This window comes from Phalacrocorax carbo, chromosome 2 (genome assembly GCF_963921805.1).
Source record: "Phalacrocorax carbo chromosome 2, bPhaCar2.1, whole genome shotgun sequence".
Taxonomy (NCBI): Eukaryota; Metazoa; Chordata; class Aves; order Suliformes; family Phalacrocoracidae; genus Phalacrocorax; species Phalacrocorax carbo.
In genome coordinates, this window is record NC_087514.1 from 27,252,415 (window position 1) to 27,278,790 (window position 26,376).

Genomic DNA, 26,376 nt, shown 5'->3' on the forward strand with positions numbered 1-26,376 from the left:
GGTTCCCACTGAAGCGGGCCTGTGATGATGATGTGAAGGCAGCTAACTGCTTTTCACACTACATGTTTGGAGCAACATTGCTGATACGGGTAGGCAGAAGAGCGGCAAAAACTGCGCAGAGGGAGTGAGGGGGCATGCCGAAATACTACTCCAGGACTGAACTTTCAGCCTCCTGCAAAGCATCTCCCCTGGCAAATCCAGGGAGCCCCCGAGTGGCGCAGGCCGGCGGCACTGCGGGGCCTCGGCGGGAGGCGAGGGCCTCGGCCGCCGCCGCCCCTCCGCCGGGCCGGGGCACAGGCCCTTCCCCTACACACCGCCGCAGGTGCCGCCGGGCCGGGTTAGCCCGACGCCGCCGGGCTCGACGCCCCGGCCCGCCGCAGGCCGCTGCCCGGCGGGGCGGGCAGGAACGGGAGGCGGGGCGGCGGGGGCGCTCGGGCAGGAGGCGGCGGCGGCGGCGGCCCCGCCAGCACAGGAAGTCGCCCCGCCGACGAAGGAGGCAGGAGGCGGAGCTCTGCCGCTCGGCCCGAGGTACCGCGCCGCTTCCCGGGGTGGGCGAGGGGCCGCGGGCGCCGGGGACGGCCGGCACCGCCGGGACTGCGGTTGTCGCGGCAACCGCCCCGGGGCGGCGGGGGCGCACTGCCCACCGCCCCTTCCGCGCCGCCATTGGCCTGCGGGCACGGAGCGTCCGCGCCGGCGGCGCGCTCGGCCGGCCCGCTGTCCGCCGCGGGCCTCCGCTGCCATTGGCCGGGAGAAAGCGCTCGCCTCCGCGATTGGCCGGAGCGCGCTGCCAATCGGGGGGGGCGCCGCGGGCGCCCGGGTGCCGCCCTCGGAAGGTGGGCTGAGGGGTCGGGAGGGGTTAGGGGCGGCCGCCATTTTGGGTGTGGGCGGGAAAAGCCCCATCTCTCCCTTCCTATGCGGCCCGTACTGCGCCCGGGAGGCGAGAGCGGGCAGCTCCCCGCGGCGCAGGGGTTGGCCGTGCCACCTCACGTAGCCCCGAGCGCTCCTCGGCTGCCTGGCCTGATTCCACCGTGCCCGCAGGCAGACGTTGCCGGGCTGGGTCCGTCCCCAGACTGTACTGACCGATGTGGAGGGAAATAATCCCCCAATCAAAGGGTCTCCTCGGCGAAGGCTGGGTTCGAGGCTTGGCCCGCGGGCTGTCGGGAGCTGACAGGAGCCTGCCATGTCTCCATGCGAGGATGCGCCACAGCTTTCCCTCATGAACTCATCTCCTTGTACGCTGCCCACTAGAGCAGTGTGGCTGGGTGCGTGCGCGCGAAACCCCATCTGTATGGGGTTTCCCGGTGTCTGGGAGCTGGACAAGCAGCTGCTCTGTGTGTGTGACTAGGCTGGCCCCCCGCGCACAGCGAGGCCAGGACGTGTCGGAGCTGCTGCGTGTGTGGTGTGTAACAGGGCTGTACGTGGCTTCGCACGTGCCGTAAATCTGATACAACTCGGGCTTGTTGAGCTGGCTGTGTTTACCTTGCAGGTGTGATGTGTTCCGGGTACATTGGACTCCTTTGTGTTTTCTGCAGAGCGCGCTGATCATGCTTACGCTCAGAAAATCCTGGACAGAAAATGGGAGCTGCAACATTTCTAAATGTAAAGTGTTGGCAGGGATTTCTGCCAGCCTACTACTTGTGTGGCTCTCAAACTGCTCTGCCTTACGTCGGCCTACATAGTTATGAGGACAGAGCATGGTATCAGAAAGTTCCTCTAAAAGAGCTTATGGTGTAACAGGGCTGTATGTACAGCACACGCATTCACACTCAGTGATTCAATTACATGTTACATAGGGCTCAAGTTCTTTGCTGTTGGGGACCAGGCTCATTTCTTGAAGAGCTAATCAGAATGGAAGGGTACCTGTTAATAAAGATGTGTTGACTTTCTTCCAGCCTTTGCTACTGATGTATGACTTAAGTAGTGGAAAATTGTAGAAAGTGATGTTTCAGGGATGCACAGAAAATCTACAAGTATGGGGAGACCAACCATTTTTAAAGTAGGATCATTTGGCACATCTTCCTTGCCTGAATCACTTCACCTCTTGGTACAAAACGGGCTAGGGACAAATTTGGTTGTTCAGAAAATAGCTTGCTTGCCCACTAAGGAAAATTTGGCAGATGCTTTTGTTGATGTGATTGTCTCTCATTATGAATTAGTACAATTTACCCTTCTAGGACTTATTTTCTGTCTTCATGGAAGCTGTGAAGATGTTAGTCTACTTCAGGCCATTACTTGTGAGCGCAGAGAAAACAAAAAAGTGTTGGCTTTGGAATAATCACACCAATGCAAACCGTTGACACTTTTTAGGAAAGGGCAGTTACTCACTTTTTTCTGTTACTCTTGCTTCAATATGTAAATCCTTTTTGTATTTTATTTTATAGTTTCTGTGTAGTCTTCCAGCTGAACCTGTTTGAGCAGGGGTAGATGAACCCAAGTAAATGACCGTAAGGTCCCTTCCAACATCGATGATCATCTAATTCTGTGAATTTGGTTTATTAATTTAACCAAATAGAGATTACAACAATATTCTACAGTTGAGTTCTTAGTCTGTTAAAATAGTACTTTGTATCTGCAAAAGCGATATAGAAAATACTCAGTTGTTTCAACACAGATGTGGGAGCTCTTCAAATATATAGGTTTTAAAATATTATTTCAAATCAAATTACTAAAACAGAAATTCACGTTAGCATTGGTAAAGCTCCTCTTTTCATTATCTTTAAATCTTGTATCGATATTTATACAAACACATGTCACATGTATGTGTTTCTATTAACTTCCATAAAAACAGGACTATCCCTTCCTTTTCAGATGCAGGCAGCTGCGTTCCTGAATTCAATTACTGCATCACACTGAATGAATAGGATTTTTCCATACATCTTTCCTTAAAAAGAGACTTTAGCAAAAGATAGTATGCAACAGGATATATACTTTTCTTCATAAAATCAAGAATAAAGGCAGTGCTTTTATTACTGTTTTTTATTTTATTTTCATAAGCTTGAAATGTGCAGAGCAAGCTTATATGCATTGGAAGATTCCACATGCACTTCTGCCAGTTCCCTGACTTCTTCATAGCTCTTGTCCTTACACTCTGCAGCCTCTTCAGGAGAGGAAGCCAATTTGTGTGGGAGTTTTATAGCAGTTATGGGAAAATCCTTTAACTCACTCTTGGTCACAAACACAGAACGAAGACTAGTAATGTAAGCTAATATATTAACCAGTGAAACTTCCCAGTGTATATCTAGGATTTACTTGGTTAAAATATTTAAGCCAAATCCTGCAGCCCAATCTTAAAGGACAACTTAAACTCCATGCACTTTATGGCAGTACCTCCAGGAAGCATCCAATTTTAGTAGACTCTACATAGTCAACAAGATGAGGGTTTCTTTTGCAGTGCAGTGAAGACATTTCCCTTGGATTTTTCTGTGAAATTTATTTCTTGATAGTTTTAAAATTCTTTCAAAAGAAACCAGACCAATACTGTCAAGATTAGAAATAATTCATTGCTGTTGGAATTTTAGAATTTCCATGAGATTTTTCTCATAACTAGGAAGTTCTTGGGTTTGTTTTCCTTTGGGATATTTCTGTATTAATCTATATTTTTCATTAGGCAAGACAAGCTGTGAATTACAGAAGAGGATGGCATACTGTGGAAAGGCTTTATGTGTTGCTAAAGCAGGCTAGTGTTACAAAATGGAGTTACATGTTAAAAAAAAACTAACTCAGTTTAGTATCATCTTGGAGAGCTGGGTCTCTCTATTAAGTACTTACTCTTCATAAGTAAATTGTTATGTTTACGTGTTATGAGATACATAAAGAGAACAAAGGACAGATGGTTGTAAGGTGTAGACAGAGAAGCTAATGATTTTCATTTACAGTAGAAGTCCCCCTAATCCTGCAACCCTCTTACAACACTACTGTTGTAATACAGTTACTCCTGAGAAGCAGGACTGCAAAAGTATATGTTTGCTGGCACAAACTCTGTTTTAAATTTTTCTGTTCTTGTGGAATTTTTTTCATTTGCTTGCAGGTTTGCTTTTTTTTGAGGAAAAAAATATGAAGAGATTTACAAAATACATACAAACTGATGATTTTTTAAAATAAAAAATGAATTGCTTTTCAGTGAATGGCTATCATTTCAAACGAAGTCTGCAATGATTAAATATTAAAATGATCGATGGTTTAAATTAATGTAAAAACTTTTCAGGAGATTATTACAAAGATTAACATTTTTAATGTTTTAATACTTCCATAGTTTATCAATCACAGACACAGTGAAACTGTTTTTAGTTACCAAGCTGATGATCTCATATATCATTGCAGTATTATGTACAACATAAACATCATGGTGTCACTGGTAGAGGAGATGATGAGACACAATTTATGTTATGGCTCTTTAACAATCAGTTTTAGTCTTGAAGTATTTTTTGACACACAGAATAAGCAGGTAAGTTTCTCCCCTCCCCCCCCCTTTGGAAAGAAGAAAAGACGGAAAGATAGTTCCCGAAAAACTGTGGTGGTTGCCATTTAAGAAGGAGCTCTGTTTTATGTAACGGCAAACATAGGTGGTCACTGGTACTGCTGCAGAAGAAAACGCACTTGCATTAATGCAGCTTTAATATCCCAGAATTATCTGCTATAGCCTATGATTCCTGATACATTTTTATTCATTAGAATTATCTTTGAAGGTCATGGGAAAATGTCAAGGCACCCCAGGTGCTTTTGATTCACTACGTGCACGTAGATACCCCTGTAGTTCAGTGGGCTGAGTAAACACTTACTCCAGGCATTCTTGAAATGGACAGTGCTAATCCCTTTGTTTTCCATTTTTTTTCTGCAATTTTTAGCAGCGAGACTAAAAATCAGTGTTAGCAATTTTAAGTTTGATTTTGCCTCTCTAACCACATGTTGCAATGATACAACGAAGCTTTATACAATACAGGTCATTGCGTCCCAGGACGCTGTGCAATGTTAAGTTGGTAATTCATACATCAACAGAATACTGCTTATTCATGTGTTATGATTGTTCTTGGCATTGTCCTTCATCCAGTGTGTTTTTCCATCAAAACGAAGACAGAATTGGAAAGACACGGTGATGAATTAGTCGATGTAAACCCAACAGCAGGTGTAAAGAAGGATGGGAGGTATTCAGGAGAGGAAGGGTGAAATAGGAATCCAGGAATAGATGTTGAGCTGGTGAAGTGAGTAAATGGGGAAAGACTGTTCTGACAGCAGAAGTTTACAGTGGAGGAGTCACTTGTACCAGAAAGGGCAAGTATGAGAGAGGGAAAGAGCAAAGGTTAGCATTATGTTAATATTGAGAATGGTATAGGGAAGTTAAGATCGGGTGGGCAAACTGAAGCACACCATTTTGTACATGTTTGTTGTCAGCTACTAATGCTGCTATTTCTATTCTTAAGACAACAAAACAAAAGATGGGGTTACATCACCTGTAGCTGGTTGCCTCTAGCCAGAAAGCCAAATTTGTCCTCATGTATTTCCATTGAAATAAAATAAATCATGGAACAAAATAACCTTTTATGTTATGAACTGTTTTTTATAGTGGGGAAACAGATTGGGTTGGAAATGTAGTAGGTTTCAAAATTTCAGTTGTTTTCTCCCCGGCTGTGCTGTGTGGTGTAAATGAAGAAAAGGTTAAGTTTACCCATGATAATTCCCTCTCACATTTACATTATCAATCAGCCTTTGTAGCTTTTTGTGCTTTTATCTATTGTGTTTTCATTGTTATCATTGCATATGAAGTTCTCAATTCTACAAACTCTTATGTTCAAATTTATTCATGAATGGCTCTGACAGATGTGCTCTGGAAGCCCTAGATGCTGTGGTTTAAGATGCTGCCAGCTGGTCGCCTTCTCCCCACCCCTCAGATTGCAGGCTGTACAGAAGAGCCAGCAATACCTCCACCTCAGTCACTGGAGTTTGCTTCCCTCACCCTCACCTTTCTTTTTGGATGGCTTGAGCTGATGCATAGGGTGGGAATGGGCTCCTGGGCCCCGGGGGCAGAACATACCTCCTCTTGTTGCCCTTTGCCAGGGATGAGAAGCCTGTAAGAGAGAGGTGATTAAACACCCTGGGTCAGTAACATCTTAAACCCTCGCAGATACCCAAAGCTTGTTTCTGGGATTCCCCTGTAGATTCCCCTGAACGTGTTTTAAACTTCATATTTTAAATTACATATGTTTTCCACTTGTTGCTGTACCAAGTTGGTGTGGAGGATATTTCAGCACTTGGCTTTACCATGTCACCGTCTCTACTTAAACTCTCACCTCACGCTTTTGTGTACTCATGAAAGTGATCATGCTTAAAAGTTCATATTAAAACACATAGATCTTTCTTTCATGTGGTATGTATGCCACAGAAATTGTGCAGCAGGCGGTTTTAGTGTTGCACCCATTGTGCGTGGAACTGATTGCAGTGCTTCCAATTAAAATTACATCACTCACTTCACTGCTAAACCAGTTTTGTTATTACTTGCATTCTTGCCAAAAGGAAACAGTTAACCTGAAGCCGTGTATTACTTGTTTTGTTTTTGTGTCTTGGCTGTCAAACTGAAAGTACACTATTTGTATAGCTAGCATTTAAATTTGATTAGGTCCTTGATTTACTGTTACTCAACTAAAATTAATTTAAAAATTAGGACTGTACAGTAACAATAAAATGGATAAAGAGCTGGTGAGCTGCCAGCACTCAGAAGTAATGGCTGGAGGCCACTGTCAACAGATGAGAGCTTGTCAGGACTTTCCCCAGTGCTCGTGTTGGGTGTGATGCTTTTTGCTGTTTTAGTCAATTCTCTCTTTGTAACCATAAAAGCAATAGTGAGAAACTATGAATGGTTCAGTGATTGCTGGATTGATGAAGACGGGATGAAGTTTAAAGTGTAGCTGAGATCATGGGGACATGAGCCTGTTAAAATGCAATTTGTCTGCAAACGTGTCGATGAAGAAGGAATGCTGGGTGTGTGTGCAGCATGGAAGATTTTATCTTGTAAAGCTGTGACTGTGGGAAGACTTCAGGTTGTGAGGAAGCACCTGTAGCCAAAGGGGATTCAAGTGCAGGGCAGGGGCAAGAAGGGCTGGTGCTGCCTAGTAGAGGTAGGGGGAGAGGTAGGAGGGCTGTTTGAATCCCTTGAATAATATCAGTGCTAGAAAGTTATACCTAGATTTCTATGAAAAACATGTCCTGAAAAATTTGAAAGCATCATGAAGGTCCTGGAAGACACAGACTTAGTTCTGTTGATGGTATTGCTTTTGGCAGGTGGGCTTGAGAGTGGGTTCAAGCTTGCCGTGATGTTTCTGACCACACATCTACCTCACCTCATCCATGTTGGACCTCAGCAAGCTCTATTAGCTGGCTGTCCCACCTGGCTGCTGCAGGGGCCCTCCTACGTACACAGTGTTGGGTGTCCTTGGCAAGGCTGTGCTGCATCTGTGTGAATTTGTCATTTCTTCCCATTGCCATTACAGAAGTTTTGGAAAGCATTGTTTCATTTTTGTTGTATATATGCATCATGGAAAGCTTCCTATAATATGTTTTTTCAACGTTAGACTTTGGTGTGATTAAACTTAAGTATGGTTTTAATGGAACCACAAAGAATTGCAGCAGCTAATAATTTGCCGGTTTTTTGATTCTGCAATCATAAAATGGTCAGAACAAGGATGGATGTTGCTTTCTGTGGAATTCTTTTACATATGCTATTTAATTTATGAATGAATTTTTTTAATTTGGAGTGAAAAGGTTAGTAAAGCATACTTAGATTGTTGTTTACTTTTTTATTCTGAAAGATAGGATAATTTGAAAGCCTGGATTATTTTGGTATCTTTCTGGATATACGAAGCAGCAGACCAACAGGCTAAATAAGAAAAAGGTATTCTGGAAAAATGATTATTATAGAGACAAAACCTATTTAAAAAGCTTCAAAGTATTTTCATTTTAAGTACACCAGTGGGGTTAAACAGTATTAGTAACTTCTGTTAGAGTAACAGATCATAATAATTTAAAACAAAAGGTCCCAGCGCACTTGCTAATATCCTTTATGGTTTCAGTGAAATACATCTGAAATGATTTACAAAGCAAAGCTTCTGGATGAATTCTTCCAGTTCTACATGGGAAGAGAGGCTGTTTATCTTTATGCGTGTTTATATAGACCCATGGAAATTATGATCTAAATGCGGGTACCATACTAAAACATCACCATATATGCAGAGTAAAGAACTCAAAGCACTTGCATTCTGTCATTTACTGCACACAAGTAATGTATATTGTATAGGCTCGGTTCAATTCTGTATCGTGACCATAGAAGGACTCTATAGAATGTGTCTTGTACCTTGAGGAGACCTTCAAGGGGCAGGAATGCTGTTTGTAGGAAAAAGCTCAGGGCAATGTCTCTCTGACGAAACTTACCTCTTGTCTGGTTTTGAGCCTTCAGACTTAAGCACTGTCAGTGCTGGAAATAGTGAAGAGCTGGAAAGATGTTTCCCCTGTACTATATTGGTATACATTTTCATTAACTTACCTTATCAAAACAAAAGAATCAGTATGGAAACAACTGGGATGGCTGTAAAGCTGAGCACATGGGACAGTATTTCGGAAGTTAAACGCAGAAGCAACTTAGCTAAATTAGCCAAATTTAGCAACCTAGCTTAGGTGAACTCAATTTGTTGTATGTTCTAGTAGGGTTTTTTTGTTGTATGCACTCTACAAGGCTGGATTTCAGGCGGTATATCCCCCTCCTCCTAATAAAACTTTATGGCAGTGCTGAAGCATATGTTCTCCTTTGACTCTAGCCAAGGGCATGTGCAAACCCCTAGTGCTTAGAGAGACGCACTCAGGAAATTAGAGCGAATGGAGTGGGTTGTTGTCTGCAGTTTTATCTCAGGCTAGGGTTTCTGAAGAAATGCTTGCAAGCTGATAGCTATGCATTAAATGATCTCTTTTAGGAGTCTCGTAACTATTTCATTCCCTTCCTAACTAGCTTGAGGTATAGGAATCTCTTGTAAGAGATATCTTTTAGGCCAGAGAAGGCCAACATTTCACATGTCAGAACACAGGTTCTTAAAAATGTGCTGTCTCCAAAAGCATCAACCCATGAAAAAGTGTTCAATTTTGTACTTCACTAATATTTTTACAGCAAATATAACTTCATGTGTACTGTGTGACTTGAAACATGCAAAGGAGTGTTTTTTTCCAATGTATTAGTCTTGGTGTCGTCCTTTCCTTTGTTGTTCTCCTGGACAATGAACCCTGCAGCAAAATTTCTTCCTTGCGATGCACAGACGCTGTTCAGGCGCAGTGGGAGTAGATGGGGACACAGTCTTCTCCCATCCTGTGGCTTATGGGGAAAGCTGTGAAAAAAGCCCAAGCAGACATTTGTGCAAATGGTTGCCTCAGGACCTTGAGACATTCACATGACTTTCTGCTATTTCAGCCGATACTTCTCTACTGGTTGACTCTTTTTCTTTTTGCTGCCTTCCCAGCTGCACTCCACACTTGTCTGCTCTGCCTTAAAATGAGGCAAGTAAACTGTTTACCATGTCTTCTGATGGCTATCAAAGCTTATTTCTTCATTTGGCACATATAAAGGTTTTAGCCTCATTTTGATCCATTCCTTTAATTCCATTTTTGTTCAAGATTCAGTTTTTTGATAGATGTCAATGATCTTATATTCCCTTTTTGCCCAGATAGAACATAAAGCTCCTCAAGAGATGATATATACACTATTACTTTGTCTTAAAAATCATTGCCTTTGATGGGATCTCTGGGTAGGCTTCAGGAGAGCCAAGACTTGAGCAGTTTAGGTATAATCTGCAGAGAGTGTGCTTGTCCTATTGTTTTGAACTACTTTGGAAACTACTGAGCTGATGTTATTTAAGCCGTGTTAAACTCTTCACCTAATTATGGCCTAATCCTTCAAAACCAATAGAGTAGGACTTGGTTTTGAAAATGCTGCTGCTAACATCTACGGGTCTCTTTGCTAAGCCTGACTATTAGGCTTGTTATTAAGTGTTGTAGGGCTGAACTTTACATTTGATATGTTAACATTAAGATCTACTGTATTTTCCACTGGTTTTTGCCTCAGACAATTTTAAAGAAAAAAGTACAAAAAATTATATATTGTGTTAAGGCTAAGGAAATCTGTGTCAGCTTTATCTTCTGATCTTTATGGGGAAGATTAACAGGTTATTCTGTCTTTAATCAGTTATTGAAAAACGGGAAAACATAAATGCCAAAACCACCAAATTAAAACACTTCATGTTTCTTTTGCCTGCTGACTAAAATAGATATTTTTTTTAAGCTGAGTTGCTTTCCTGAATGCATAATATAGCATGTGAGATGACAAAAGTAGCATAAAACTATTTTTCTTCATTCATAGATCAGTCTATTTAATACTCATCGAGCTGCGGTAGTTTCAGAGAAAGGAGAAAACCGACATTAATTCTGAACGCAGGATGGAAAGATTACCTTTTAAGTTCTTTCAAACACAAGGTTTAGTAATGGAACTAATAATTCAGTTTTGCTGAAGTGTTACGATTAGGTCTACGTGTACTGAAGTGTTATTTGCTGCTGTCATTTGTAGCCTGCTTTCAACTTTTGCATGCTTGCTCAAGGTAAGAAGGGAGGCGATCATTAGGCTATAAATGTGGTGACCAGTTTTAGCAATTACTATGACTTGAGGTCATGTGTGATGGGACATCGTATTATCCTACAGTGAAACATATAACAGAAGGGCGCATTTGTCTGCCTCCCGGCTTTGTGCCCGTGTGGCTTATTTGTGGCTCTTTTATCTTCTGGTTTTCAGTTAGGTTGACTGATAAACAGGAATGGACTATTTGCCGAGAGGTGGTTTTCTTCTCGAATGATAGACAAATTTTAATGAAAATGGAATCAAAATAGATGGGATATTAGTATTAGAATTAATGGGGAAAAAATTAAGCTGAAACTTAGCCTAACATACTTTAAAAAGCATTTTTTAAAAAAACAGGGTGAGAGGAAAGGAAACGTTCCAGCAGTTTCAAATTGTCTTGTTTTGATATATTATTTCAAGGAAAGTATTTCAATTTTTAAATAATTAACTCGGATTTTTTTACTTTTAATGGCCCAAGATAATGCAAGTGGGGAAAAAGGCACATTAGAAACAAAAAAAAATTAATATGGAATTGCTTACTGTCCCAAGATTTTTTGTGTGTGCATAACTTTAAGAGTTACAAGATTTATGCTCACTGAAGGTTGTTATCCCATTTTGCAATATTGAAAACATCATGAAATAGACTTTCTGTCCTCTGGATGGTTGTGAACTGGAGCTTTAGATGGATATGCTAAAGGGGTGTATAATTACTGCCTAAATATTTCTTCTCACTTGAGGAAGAAATAAGAATTTAATTTCTGTCAAAAATTAGTCTAAGCTTAGAGTCTACAAATGAGGAATTAACAAATGTATATAATTAAAGCACCCAGGCTTACAGCAAGCTGTGACTTCTGGCAGTCCCAGGAAAGGAGTAACATCTGGGAAAAATGGAATTTTTGTCACTTTCAAAAGCTAAAGTGAGGGGAGAATAGAGGGGTTATTTTCTGATTTAAGGAAGGGAAAGAAGTCACTCTTCCCCTGCTATAACACCTAGCAGGGCAAAACAAAGCTTCTGAGGTTTTGGACTAAGATTTCAGTGAAACCACGTGGCGCTCTATTAAATTCAAGAATTGTAACTTCATACTGTATTAGAAGTGAAGTGCTTAGGCAGACTTAGCTGATTTTGAAATTTAAGGTCTATGACTTCTAGCTTTATACCTGTTATTCAAATTATTCCCTACTTCATCAAAGGAAATGAGTGCTGAAGGGGTGTGTGGTGGGGATCAAAGAGGGAATAAAACTGCCTGGATTTAACTGAACCGCAAAATGTTCGCTGCTGCCGCTTCAATTACTGAGACAGAGCAAATAATTGTTCCTTGTCGTTGCTCTTGACTCGATGAACGCAAGGCAGAGCATGCGTGCTTCGTTTCCATCTTGTGCAGGCGTGGTGGTGGTGGTGGCGGCGGCGGTGGCGGCGGTGCCCTCCCTGCTTACTCTCAGATCACGGAGGTGTTTGTACAGCATCTGTGGTTGTTCCCATGGAGGCTGTACCCACTTTTGGTGGATGTGCCTCTGGGCGTTACGGTGGTCTAGATGCCTGTTCTTTTCCCACCCTTTTTACCTCTGATTTTACCATAGTCCCTCCCTTACCCCCCTAAAAAAAAAGTTTAAACAGATTCTGTTGTTTTGAAGAATGTTATTCTTAAATACTACATATGGTGTCATTTACTGTGTAATTTTCCCTTTAGCAGAGATTACTCTTTCCTCTGGGAAATACTACGTTTTGAATTGTCTGGCAAGGCAGAAGCGAACCACATGTATGCTTTTTCCCTTCATGAACTTCTTTAAGGATATTTTCTTGACACACCAATGCCGTCATATTCATAAAAATGAAAAAAAGTTCATCTTTGAACATTTGGAATTTTAAATTTGTTCAGATGAAGATCTGTCTTCATATTAAAGTGAATATATGTTTCACAGATGGTGTAGCTCTACTCGGCTCTGAAGTGAGTAGGGAATTTGGTTCTGAAGACAAATAACAAATCCTAATGATGAAAAGTAAACGTAAGGTGCACAGAATCGCTACAAATAGGAATATTCTGCAGCAAGATGTCATACTGTTTGTATAACAAGTGTAACACCAATTGCTGAACAGATATCTTCTGTGTAAGTAATGTTTTTATAAGTGAGTTTTGGCCTAGTATATTTTGATTCTTTTTCCCGTAGAAGCTGTGACAAACTACTCTACTGGGTATGGAAGGAACCTTTGACACTCTTAATAGCCTTTTTTTTGTTTAAAAAACTAAATTTACGTAAGTATGAAGTTTTTTTTAAAACTCTTAGTCAGGTTTTGCAATCCTTGAAATTTTCACTTTTTTCCTGGCTGTCATGAATACATTTAATAATAATCTTTTCAACTCTTCAGATATTTAAAAGCATTTTGCATCTAGGAAAAGTAAGTAGACTTTTTGTTAGAGGAGCAACCGCAAATATTTGGTCCTAAATAGTCCCACCACATTTTAGGTACTTAGGGGAGATTTAGGAGCATGGCAAGAAAGCAAGATTACCAGAGGCGATTTGGATTCCTTACCATTGCACCTCTTTCTTCATTCACTGTAAAGGGCGCGGAGGTGGCCTCCTGCGTAACTTGGGTGTCTCACCTTCCTGAAATCAGGTGGAACTAATCTGGATTGTTGATGAAATTCATTTTTTGTAGTATATTGCCTCAGGATTTTGAAACGTCAAGGAGAACGTGCTGAGTATTCATATGGACTATTACCTGTGTACTACTTTTGTTAAATAAATTTAGAGCTAATTTCATGGTGTTTGTAGGCACTGTATAACTAATAAACAACAGAGCAGCTCCTTTCCTTAGAGTGCAAAGGGCACTTGCTGGAAGTAACAATGTGCGTTTTGTGAACTATGACACAGCCTGATACATATATCAGAATAAAAGGTACAATTCCTGGATGGTTTTAATTGTGTGATATGTTACAGTGTTTATTGTCCTTCGATATGTTACAGTGCTTGTTGTCCTTGTGTAGAAAGTTAAGATTATTTTAGTAATATTTGTTTCAACTGGAGTTATGGATCCTGTTGTTTTGATTAGTTTTCCCAAATTTAACTGAATTTAAATCACCTCTGCTGCTTTCAAGGTTAACTTAATTGAAGAAATGTTAAATACCTTCTATTAAAGGAAAATTAAATAAATCACCAAAGAAAGTAGAGCTAGGTTCTGCAAGAAGCACCATGGGCACATACTCTTTCCTTTGAAATAATAGTCACATCCATTGAGAGAGACTTTCCAGAGAAATGGTGAAGACTACTGTAAGACTTATGAGTAGAACATAAACCTTTTTTTTTTCAAATTTTTTGGTTTGTTTGTAACTTTTTTAAAGTAGTAGTAGTAGTAGTAAAGGTTTTTTAATTATTTCTCTCGGTTAAAGCATGGTTAAAATACTCAGCTACATTATTCTTATAATTTTGGTAATTGTGTTTCACTGCATTTCCTCCACTGCTGTACAGACAGATCTTAGTTACTGTACTTCAGCGTTACACCAAAAAAAGCCAATTAAAATAACCAAGCTGCATGCAGACACCTTCGCACTTCAAGTTCAGTGATACCAGTTCTTTGGAATAACTTGATGTTCGCAGAGGATCTGATGTGCTCCTTGGATTTTACCTGAGGAAGATAAAAGGCTATTTTTGCTGTCCTGTAACTTGTAAGGGTTTTGATATCCATTATTTATTAAACTATGAGCTATGGAATTGACTGGTAAAAAACCAATTCTTTCGCTTTGAATCATATGATTTGGGTTATGAGTTCAAATTATCAACCTGCATTGCATCCAGCAACAACAAAAAAGAAGGATTTAAGTTAGGTGTCCATGTGCAATTAAAGATAAGGTACTTGTGCATGTATGCAGATATTCACTGTGCATTCACCGGCATTTTCAATTAACAGCTGAAGACTTGGCCTGGTACTTCTACATTCTGTAGTGTTTCTTTTCTATCCTGAAGTTTTACTTGCTTTACTCTCACCTGACTAGCTATATTTCAGCTACAAAACTGGTCATTTAATTGACTATTTTTATTTCTTTAATGTGCCCTCTATTAATATTTTGGCACCTTATGACTGAAGAATACAAACATACTATCAAACATCACTGCTAAGAAGGTTTGTACCCATGCACATACATAGATCTTTGAGTGTTCACTCGTTCACATTTTAGGCCTTATCACTGTTATTAATCATTTGTATTGCGCCATAAATGCACAAAGTGCAACCTCTGTGCTATATAGTCCCCATACTTACTTTTTTATTAGTATTTCTAAAGTCATTCACGGTATGTTTCTGTTTCATTAAAGTAATTGCTTTAAATTTTTTTTTTCTGGTTGATAGAGGCTGCGTATGCATCAAGAATAGAGAATTGGGATGTAAACGCTTCTGTGGTCAGACCCTGAATGGACCTTCAGAACTGGGTTTTATCTCACAATATGCTATTGACAGTTGGAGGTGATAATAAGCAATTTATTGTGTGCATTAATTATCAGTCACTGCTTATGAATAAAAGAGGAGGAAAAGAAAAGTCGTGTTTTTCTGAGGGTGTAAGCCTTCAAAGGGGAATTACTAGAGGGGAAGAGAAAGAGGGTGAAAACCAGTGAAGGGAACCACAAAAACAAAGATGTCTTTTGACCTTGTAGTATCTCTGAAATAGCAATACACAAAAAATCATTCCATTGGGCCTCGCTTCATTTTCTTAAAACCATCTTTTGTAAAAGCTTGAAAGTCGAGGAGGGTTCATGTTGCCTTCAAATGATCTGGAATTACTCTTGACCTATTTTTAGTAGCCTGTAAAAAGAGTAGTGACAAAATTCATTACGTGTTTTTCAAATGGTTATGTACTTATTAAAATTCCAGGGACCTGAAGGCTGCTTGGGGTGCACGCAGCGCCGCGCGCTGCCTATCCCTTCCCTTTGGCAAGGAAACAGAGGAAAGGCCAGATCCTCCACTTGCTGACGTCGGAGGCAGAGGCACGGCCAGAGACAGCTCTGTGCAAATTCCATTTACAGTTAAGTTAAGACAACCAAGTATTGTAGGATGACCACTGCTATTTTAAATGGGGAGAAAACACTTTTCAAATTGTTTCGTGACTCATAAATGTTCCAGGCTTTTCCTTTATGGAAATCTGATCAGAAAGTTACGTTGGAAACCACTCCTACAGCAAGGTTCATAAATAATAAATATTATCTGTTATTAATCCATATTTTAGTTTAACTCTGGCTCGTGGCAAGTTGCTTCCTCAGGGAATGCAGGATTCTTTACAAAAGAAGGTGATGAGCCACAGTCCCCAAGGAATTAAATTGTGAAAACAATCTTGGTTTTGTACATGCTAATATAGATCTGTTATTCCCTTTCCACATCTATCACAACACATTCTAAATTGTGGCTGATCTTTTATGCAAATAGCTGCCTTATTAGACGTTGCGGCTGTATGTGCTAATGTCTCCATGGGTTTCTCAGGCGTTTGCTATCTAACCATCAAAGCAGTGGAAATGAATGATGATTACTGCATCCCTTTGAAGAACAAAGAGGAGTCAAGGTTCTAGATGCAGGAGTCGGTGACACTGAGCCACATGGGCAAACGTGAGCATCTCTGTGCCTCGTATTAGGTCGGGAAATAATTTTTGCCTGCATTTTCTTCGTTTGTTTTATTGGCACTGCTAAAACTGCAGACATTTTTCACAGCTGATGTTTTGTTACAAAACATTAGTAGGCTATTGAAATTGCAAAAGGCGAGTCAAAATAGTCTCTAACAATGGCATAAAAAAGCCAAGAACTAGTTTTGCAGTGTAAAATGTATCTGTTATCATCTCCTCAACTAGCTGAAAGTTCAAATGGTACTTTTATTTTCCACTCTCATTATTCTGATGTGAACATTATGTGAGAAATACAACTCGGTTGAGAGAATAGCTGGGAAACATAATAGAGGGGAAAAAAAAACCCAGTGGATTACAGTTCACTGCTTATGTGTTTTACATGAAATGGGAGTATTCTCTGAATTAAACCAAAGTAATGTATGGAAACATTAGAACACTATAATTGAGTTTTCAGTTCGGATTAAAAAATAATGGCAGTCTTTTATACCTCGTTATTATTCCTGAATTCCTTTAAAAAAGGTTGCTGATTTTTGAGCACCAAAGTTCATTTTATACTCTGTGTTCCACACTTTAGATTCAGGAGCCTGGTTCTGTCTCTTGTTCTGGATTTGTCATTTGACATTAAATGCCAATAACTCTTATAGAACAGCTAAATGCAAAAGAAGAAACTGTGGTTTTAAAATGCACAAATAACTGGTGGAATCATCCCTGCAGCTATACTTTAGACCTTGTTTGAAGCTATAAAGGAAATAATGGTGGACGTTTAAGGTTGTGATGCTGGCGGTAGTCCATTCAGCAGTGCCTTGGCATGCTGTTTGGCCCATGGTTTGGCATTGCAGTGCCTTTGAGGGCTGCGTTTCCCAGACAGCATGCCTTGGCAGAGCCCAGGGAAGCTCGTCTTGCTGTAGCGCAGCTGGTTATGCCTAACAGAAAAATAAAACTTGCAGATACTCACAAGGCCATATGTGCTCAATCTGCAGACGGTTTGTGGCTACCCAGGGCAGTTCAGCCAAAGTTTGCCCTTGGCACTGTGCTCGCTGAGGCCGGTTGGGAAAAGGCAAGTGTTGGCTGTTGTCTGTCTTCTGCGCTCGAACAGTAAATCTGACGCTTCTGGAAAATGTCAGTCCTCTTGTGAGCACAGGGGTTGCTGTTGGGACGCTTGTGTCATAAAGATGGTCAAACAGTGGGGCTTATCGTTGCTGTGATGGGTGATGTCTTCAGCCCAGCCAAAATAGTTGAAAACTAGTGTTTTGAGCACAAACGTGACCATAAAAGCCAGGTATTTTTTGACTATGGAAAAAGAGGTGAAATGAGCATGTTTGTTGAATCTTACTGTATCTTTTGAGTGGCAGCCCTGTGAGGGAATGAATAAGAGACCGTAAGGTTTTGCACGTTGAACGGGTATATCAGGGGTTTGCTAGAACACTACTCAGGTGATGCTATTCAGTTACAGGGATGGTGTGGGAGCACCAAAGTACCAAAAAGAGTATCACTGGATGAATGATAGTGCAGTTCCCCGTGCAGTCCTAGTGTCACCTGCTTGTGCTGTGCAATGTGAGAAGCCCGTTCAAGAGTCAGGGTGGTTGTTACCTAAATGCATTGAAGGTGATTTAAACTTTCAGTACTTTGGCTGAGAGGTGTTAAAAGGGCACAGCCCCAGCTCTCACCTTTATTCTTCACTTTCTGTTCATTCGCAGATCTCTAGAGCCCATGATGGGAAGGTAGGAGAGTGTGAGGTTGCTGTGTTTCAGGTATCTCTTCCTCTCTTTTGCTCAGGGTGGCTGGAGGGCTGCGTCTGCAGGTGGGTTTCCTGAGCAGTTACACCCGTGGATGCACACATGCCTACTCCTGCCTCAGAGTCCCAGGCATGGTGTAAATGTGTTTGCCATCAATAGAAGCAGCTCACAATACTGCATTCACTCCCTGGTTTACTAAAGAAAAAAATTATATAGGAATGTAATTCAATGGTACCAAATGCTGAATTACAGTGCAATCAGTTTAAATCTTTTTTTTTTTCTTTTTTTTTAATTCAAACTAACAGGCATTATGTAATGTTAATAACCCATGCAATGGGAAAATAGGTATGTTTAGAATTTGTCTAATAGTCTTCAGAATAGTGATGATTAACTCCAGTATCTCATTGTACTCTGGGAAGGCTCATGTCTTTGTGTATAATCATGTAAATGTTGCTTGTTACGTTTTTTTTTCTGATGTTGCAAGTCATTGAATTCCTTAGTAACCTATTTAGGAATAATGCCTTTTTTTTTTTTTTTTCTGATACTGACAGTGATTTTTGGATTGAAAACGATGGGTAGAAAAGATGCTTCTACAGCAAGGACTCCTGTCGACCAGTACAGGAAACAAATAGGTAAGAGATCTGACCAAAAGTTTGTGTGCTTAAAAAAAAAAATTAAAAATCTCTGTTATTTTTGGCCAGACCAGTTAGTGTAACAAAATGAATAAAATGTATTATTCCTCTTCAAAAACTTTGTTTTTCTTGTGACTGCTGCAAAATAATGCACACTCCAGGGAAGCATTTTTTATATGCTGTTGACTTATTCATTTAGCAAAACAGTGTTTCGGGTAACTTGAAAAAGTCCATGTTCTGTATTTGGAAATACTAGTGAAATACTGCAGTGCAGTGACTCCACAAAGTTTCTGAACTGTTGGAACTTTCCTAATTTTCCTGTTTGTCTCCAGTTTAAAATATGGGCATTTTAAACAAAATACTCTTCCTGCTTCATAACAACTTCCGATACACGGAATGGTGCAGAACATAACATTGTATAGCTGCATTTATTCTTACACTAATGGAATACTTTTAACATGTAAATCTTTTATTTTCCTAGGTCTTTTTCTGGTCTTACCCATTCTATTTGTAGGTAGCTTGTATATGAAGTACATACATGCACACATACGAATGCCCACAAGTATGCCCACACAGATACCTACGTAGCAGACTCAAATCCCTGTTTCTTTGCTTAAACGTAAAGGTAAATGACTTATTTTTGGAATCCATATATGAGGATTCTGCCTCTATAGGTGTTAAATAATATTATAAACCAGGCACAATATTTTAAAAGTAAATATGTAAAATGAAGTACCTTAATCTGTACTGAGTTATTTAAGTAAATGACTTTGTTTTACAGTTGCTAAGCACCCACATCTGTGTTTAAATATGCAGAAGAACAGCAAGTGTCTGGGAAAAAAAGGCTGCTTATAATGTACATTCTCATGGTGAAAGAGCTAGGTGTATGTGAACAATCTTATTTTCATGATGTCTTGATTTTTTTAGTGCTGCCTTATTATTTTAATATAAATTTTAATGTTTTTTCTGCATTTAAAGTTGAAAGTAAGGGACTATTTCATATTTTATTTGTTTTAGATAGCTGTGGAATGCTCTATATTTCCTAGTCTTGGGCAGTTTGTGTGGCTGACTTGGTTCATTCTCTGAGACAGTTAGAAACATGGCTGAAAAATTCCAAGTACCTTTACAGATGGGAAGCAGATATGCTGGAAGAATGTTTAAATAGATGGGCTCTTCACTTTAGTGTGATTTAGGTTTCATGTATAAAACCTTGCAAGGAAACTATTACCCGGCAGACGATGACACCACAAATATTTCACCCAAATGGGTTTGGTGAGAAGTGAAAGCCCTGCAGCTCATCTTCGGGACAACTCATCCCGTGTAACTGGGTGTTCGGAGAGAAGACGATTGCATCAGCATTTTGTCTGCATGTTTTTCATCGCAGTCACTTCTTTTTCAGACACCTCCTGTAGGGTTGCTTGTATTCCTTTTGTGAACACCTTCAGGTGTTCACATTTGGAGTTGTTTTTGGAAGTCGTCTGCAGGGTGAGAGAGACTGGTGAGGTCCAGTGGGATCCCTGGAGAGCAGGCTGGGCTGCGGGAGCACCAAGGGACCGAAAAGCTGCATCTAAGTATCAGACTCACAAAATTACCTCCCGCTTTTTCACAGGCTGGGCTGTTTCTTGCACGTTACTACTGCGTGGCACTGCAGTTGCACATCTTGCACCCGTGAGATGCCAGGACTGATCAGCTGTGCCTTAAGCAGTGGAGAGGACACTGTGCTGTAGCAAGGGGGTGAGAGTATTTGTATTGGGGCCCAGCAGTCGGGGGGTCCTGTTATGCAATTGACTCTCCGGTTTCGGGCTAGCCAGTTGTCTGAAGACTTTGGCACCTTCGCTGTATATGATGGAGCACTGTGATCCATTAGGTACCACAAAATACAGTGTCTGAGGGGGCTCATAATAAGCTCATTTTCCTTAGATGCGACACATTGCTTTTACCTTGGCAAAAGCAAGTGTTAAAAATTATCGTAGGGAAGAATCTCACACCAGCAGGCAAATAAACTATATAACCTAGGAGGTGTTTCTGTGATTGTAGTATTCCTTAGGGGACAGAGAGCAAGAACTAAAACAGACCGTCCACAGCCTGCCTTTTGCTCTGATGATGGTTGTTTCAGCTCCCACTCTGGTCATTCACTGATATAGCCAATGAAAATAAGTTCTCTGATCTCACCAGTGAACTTAATGAACATGAGAGGGGGGAGTTGAAAATTTATGGGTATGGTTTTATTCTGTAATGTTGTGGGCATGTTTGAGTTTTATGTATAATCATTTTGGGCTAGCTTTAGGCCTGGTAGCTGAGCTTTGGTGGAGCTATCTCTCTAGTCTCATTATGCCTTTAGGTGTATTATAGGACAAATAGGTGTATTATTGACAAATATTGTCCAATGAAGAACTTTTCTTGCCATAATAAATATGGAAATATTTCAATTTTTTGCCATTGCTTCTTGGGTTTTTTTTCTTTTTATATAGTTTTGCATAAGTGATGATAATTCAAGTGTTTATCACAGAATCACAGGATGGTTGAGGTTGGCAGCACCTCTGGAGGTCATCTGGTCCAACCCCCTAGCTCAGGCAGGGCCACCTACAGCCAATTGCCCAGGACAGTGTCCATATTGCTTTTGAATATCTCCAATAGGGGAACTCCACAACCCCTCTGGACAATCTGTGCTGTGTTTGACCACCGTCAGAGTAAAAAATGTTTTCCTTACATGTTTCAGCTTGTGCCCATTGCCTCTGGTCCTGTCACTGGGCTCCATTGAGAAAAGCCTGGCTCTGTCCTCTTTGCACCCTCCCTTCAAGTATTTATTTACATTGCTGAGGTCTCCCCTGAGCCTCCTCCTGGGTAAACAGTCCCAGGTCTCTCAACCTTTCCTCATAGGAGTGATGCTCCAGATCATGAATTTTAATGCCTCTTGATCTAACTCTTCATGATCTGATTTAATTCAGATAGTTATTAGAAATTATACAGGAAGAATTCAAATTTTTTTTTCTTAAAATCCATTCATCAAATAAGCCCTAGATTTGGCAGCTTAGGTAGGTGCTTTTGCAGGGGTGCTTTAGTGCGAGGCTGTTCAGTAGAAGGCCTCCCAGAGTACGGAACACTGTCATGCTCCAGGACTGTGTAGCTTATGGGAGGGTCATTCTTGTTTGTAGAACAGAGGCGGAAGCCTCATCTGTTTTGGAGATGGATGTTTGATCACCCTTTCCCAGGTAGGTTATATCTAGAAACAGTGGGCAAAGGGAGGCTGCATGGGGCCTGTCTTAAAAAAATTAATCAAACCCGTTAAAAGTTCTAAATCCGTGCTTGGAGTGAGTGCCATCCTTCCTTCCCAGGCATTCAGCATCTTTGTATTCTTGAAAATATTATCATGGATGCTGGCTGAACAGTTATCTCTTGCTGACTAATGGTGTGGCATTATTTTTTATCTCACAATTTAATGTTTTCTAGCCTCACTGGATAGAAGGTAACCAGACTGAAGTGTTTTTAATACCTTTTTTTTTTTGATAGAAAATGTCAGTATTCAAGGAGCAACATGTCACAGAGTCGTCAACTTCAGCTCAGTTTTCAGTTAGATGTTTAGTGGAGTAATTTGAAATAAAAGCAGATTTTTAATTTCATTTTGTTCTAAGCTTTCTGGTTTGTTCTGAGTTTCCATACGGCACACCACATGTTTGCCCTGTGCCATGGTTTGAGTTCATGTTGATCACTTTAGTTCAATCATTTGCCTTTTTCTCTCCTCCGTGAGATCAGGGTTGCTCGTGTCTTGTTTGCCACTATGCTGTTAATGGTTGCTGTTTGCTTCAGTAGCATTTTCAGAGGATTCCCCCGGCATAGAGATTGATACTGCTCTTCTCTGTCAGCTGGCTTTCAGCCATCTCTCCTGCCATCAGCCAAAATTTATCTGTAGTGCCTGTCGTTCAGCAAGTGCATTGATGTCCAACAACAGCACTGTATTTTCTGTGGGGAGCAGAGGCAGCCTTTTAGTTATCAGACCAAACTGGCGAGGGCTTCATGAAGACTGTCCCCAAGTGGGACAGGGAACAACAGCAGCAACCTTTTCAGGCTTAGACTGTGGCTGGAGGAGGGAGGATGGCGCCGAGGGAATCTCTCCCCTTTCATTTCCCTGTGAGCAGCCAAGGCTCTGGAGGAGGCATGAGGAAAAGTAATTTTAACACTCATTATTCAGCTCTCTCACATACCCAAACATGTACCTGCAGTGCAAGAGCAAATGGGGCAGCTCTTCTGCATAGCATTTCCTTCTCACTGCTGCTGTTTGTGCTGCTGTGCTTAATTTGCTGGGATCAGAAGAAAGGTGTGAGGCAGTATGCATCTTTCTGCATTTATGCAGCTTTGCTCTGCAAATGCTGTGAAAATAGCAACAGGTTTTGCACCATATTTGCTTTGTTTACTGTTATGTGTGCTTTAAGTTCCCGGAACAATTCCACATGTATATTTTCCATCCTTCTTCATCTGGTGTGTTGCTTGCTCGGTATGGAAGCCGAAGGATTTGTGGGTAGTGTTCATGACTCGTGTGATTGCGGGATCCTAAGCAGGCATACTGAGAGGATTATAGCATAACTAAAACCTGGTCTACAAATCAGGAATAGACATACTTTTGGCTCCCATTACTATTGTGTTGCTGTAGCATAATTTTTCATGAGGAGAGGTTGTTTGCCAATCATTCAACCTCCAATTTGTAGACTCAAAGGTCTGCTTATTGTCTGCTCTGTATCTTCTGACTTGGCGGCTTGATCCTTTAGGGGCTGGAGCTTATATAGGCATAGCTCAGGGAATCTCTGGAGTAAACAAAGCTCCCCCGGGAAGGAGTAAAAGTTATGAATGAAAATAGATTCTCTTTTTGTTTTGGAAAGCACAGGGTTCTAGGCTGAGCACGATGGCTCGGTGATGGAGGTGGTGCTCATCAGCATAGCACATGCAGAATGATGGGGTGGTGAAGGGGACTGGGTGGAAGTCCTGAGACCCCTGCTGTAGCAGCGGAGGAGGAGAGGGAGAAGTGCCCACCTAAACTAACAGAAAAAACCCTGTGGGTAAAGTCACCCCTTTTTTTAAAACTCCTCGGTGTGGGGAACTGGAGGTTCACCCAGAAGAAAGGCACCTGATCCTAGTGCCAAGGGTTACAGTCCCACTGTAGCCCCAGTGAGATGGAAAAGAGCTTGTCTCTCAGCATGAGCGTGGTGGGCAGAGCAGGGCTCTGTTGCCTCCCAGCCTCCTGCACAAAGTAGCTCAGCTGTCAGCTGGGTGACTATGAAGGAAGGCAGCCCCAGTCTCCAAAACCAGGAGTCATTTGTGCAAATATGGTTGCACTGACAATGTGAAGGAATATACTTTGGTGGGATGGATGGATGGATGGATGGATGGATGGATGGATGGATGGATGGATGGATGGATGGATGGATGGATGCATGGATGCATGGATGGATGGATCGATAGATCGATGGATGGATTGATAGATGGGTGGGGACTAGCGGCATCAAGAATGTCTCTGGGGTTCCCACCTCCAGCTACCAGCTCAGTTGTGAGCTTGGACCTGTTGCCTCCCTGTGTCCAGAGGGAAGCCTTTCTTGTGGCAGATTGCTATCTCCACTTGCCCTATCGCTAGAAGTAGTGTCTTTACTCTCTACCACCTCTGATTTTTCTCTGTTTTCCATTATTGTTTACCTCTATTTTTTTACACAGTTAATGTCCCTCTGCCTTCCTTATCCTGAGTACTGCCATTACGTCCTCAAATCAAACTGGCCACTAACAGTCTTCCTTTTCAGCTCAAGAAAAGCAAAAGTGTTACTTTGCCTGAAATAACTGAAATTTATTACATACTTTGAAGTGAAATGTGATTGTTTTGTTTTGGACCAGGAAATGTTTGTTATCAGCATCAAAATTTTAGATTTCATTTCTGAAACAACAGCAACAGCAGCAACAGCAAAAAATGTTTGGACTGAATTTGTGCTGAAAATTTCAAAATCGCACCATTTGTCACAAAACAGGAGTTCCTATATCTTTTGTCTGTTAAGAAAAGGCATGGGACCAGAAGGCAGCATTTGCATCATGAAGATTGCTCTCCGTTGTGACAAGAAAAGATGTAGCAGGACTGATGTCAACGAAATGAAAATTCTCCAACCTATTTTTTTAATTAGTCATCTTTTTTTTCCGCCCCCATATTTGATGTCAGTTACCCGTTTACTGGGGAAAGGTAGGGAGGGGAAAAGGACAGAAACAAATACTTGCTATTCTAAGTTGAGACAAAAGGGAAGAGACCTTACCTACTGTTTAGAGTGCAAAAACAGCCCAAGGAATAGGCATTTCCAGTGCATGGCATGCCCTTTTTTTTGTGCGTGTGTATGGACCATTACATTCACTGTCTTGAATTTTTCTAATAAAAATGTACTATTAAATACGTAATAAAGAGAAGTAGGGAAAACCCCCTCCTTTTGCTATTATGTGTGACTGCTGGCAAGTTTTGGAACCTTTTTCTATGTGGACTTTTGTACTTGACAGTGATAAGTCACAGATACCACATGTAGTCCCTTTTCTTTTGTTTGGGAGGAGTTTTAATGAAGAATTAATTTCTTTGTCACAAAAATTGAACTAGGTCTTTTGGTCAGTGATTTCTGTTTTGATTTCAGTTTTGTGCCAGTGGCATCACTTCTTGGAAACTAAAGCAGGAGCAGCTGAGTAAAACACTGCTGTGAAGTGAAGCCTAGTCTGGCTGTACTAATTTAATCCACATTCTGTGACGACTGGGATGTTTTTAAATATGTTCGGTGAAGGCTGATGATGGATTTTAAGCACATACAGTATGTGATCACTTATATTTTAAAGTCCAAAGCAGTAAAGCTATATTTTATTGCCTTGGCTTAGAGCATAAAAGGTGATGGTAGATCTGGATATGTACTTGTGTTTGTACAGATATTATTTAGTTTTCATTTGCTGGGCAGATGCGGTCCCAGCCTGAGGAGGGACGGGAGGGGCAGCTGCAGAGCCAGGGGGCTGCAGGAGCGTGTACACACACTGTGCAGAGACACTAAGGAGGAAGGTGGTGTATCTAACCCTCAGCTCCCATCCCCTCTTCATGGCAAAGGCCTGGAGTTTCTCTGAACTTGTTTGATTATACTACTTTTACTATACGTATACTACACTTGTGTAGTACTTCTATACAGATGGAGGCTCATAGTCTGCTCTTATTTTAATCTCATCAACAATATCACCATTTCACTCAGTGGAGTCGCTACGAATTTTTTTATAGGTGTAAATGAGAGTGAAATTTGACACACTGTTTCCAATTGCTGAACTGCATTTCAGCATGGTGTTATTTCAAGCACTTGCAATTCCTCTAAGTTATCTGGTGTCTACAGGGCTCTTGCAATGGTACGTATTTGTGCTTGTAGTTACGCTCAGCTTCTGATCCGTTCTTCAGTGGATTAATTTCTACAGTCAAAAAAAATCAACCTAAAACATCCTCTTTGCATCCTCTCCAAAATACATAAAAATTTCACTATAGACACATAAGCATGTATATATTACATTCAGAGGCAGAGCAGTTTAACATTTTTAGAAATTTTTTCACTAGGCTTTGAAAATCTTAGCTCGTATGTGTGAAGGGTGGACTTCAAAGTGCTCATATCTCAATGTGAATCTGTAAATCTAACTTTAGACACCCATTTCTAAAAATTCTCAGACATAATTTTTCTATGTATACAGTGTTCATATATGTGCATTCTCTGCTGTTGTGCATGTGCTTATATTTGTA

The 26,376-nt window shown here is 41.0% G+C and overlaps 1 protein-coding gene across 5 annotated transcripts in view; it reads left to right on the forward strand.

Moving 5' to 3' along the window:
• The first annotated feature begins 230 nt into the window (after positions 1–230).
• TRIQK (triple QxxK/R motif containing) overlaps positions 231–26,376 on the forward strand; it is a 63,398-nt gene continuing 37,252 nt past the window's right edge. The window contains exons 1-5 of one of the 5 annotated variants that reach the window (XM_064442423.1): positions 473–528; positions 14,982–15,095; positions 15,501–15,651; positions 16,104–16,252; positions 18,528–18,608. In XM_064442423.1, the coding sequence (XP_064298493.1) occupies positions 18,548–18,608 (61 nt within the window). In that variant the 5' untranslated portion in view covers positions 473–528; positions 14,982–15,095; positions 15,501–15,651; positions 16,104–16,252; positions 18,528–18,547. Of the gene's footprint in view, positions 529–14,981; positions 15,096–15,500; positions 15,652–16,103; positions 16,253–18,527; positions 18,609–26,376 lie in introns of all 5 variants that reach the window. The other 4 variants (XM_064442419.1, XM_064442421.1, XM_064442422.1 and 1 more) reach the window with 4 other exon arrangements.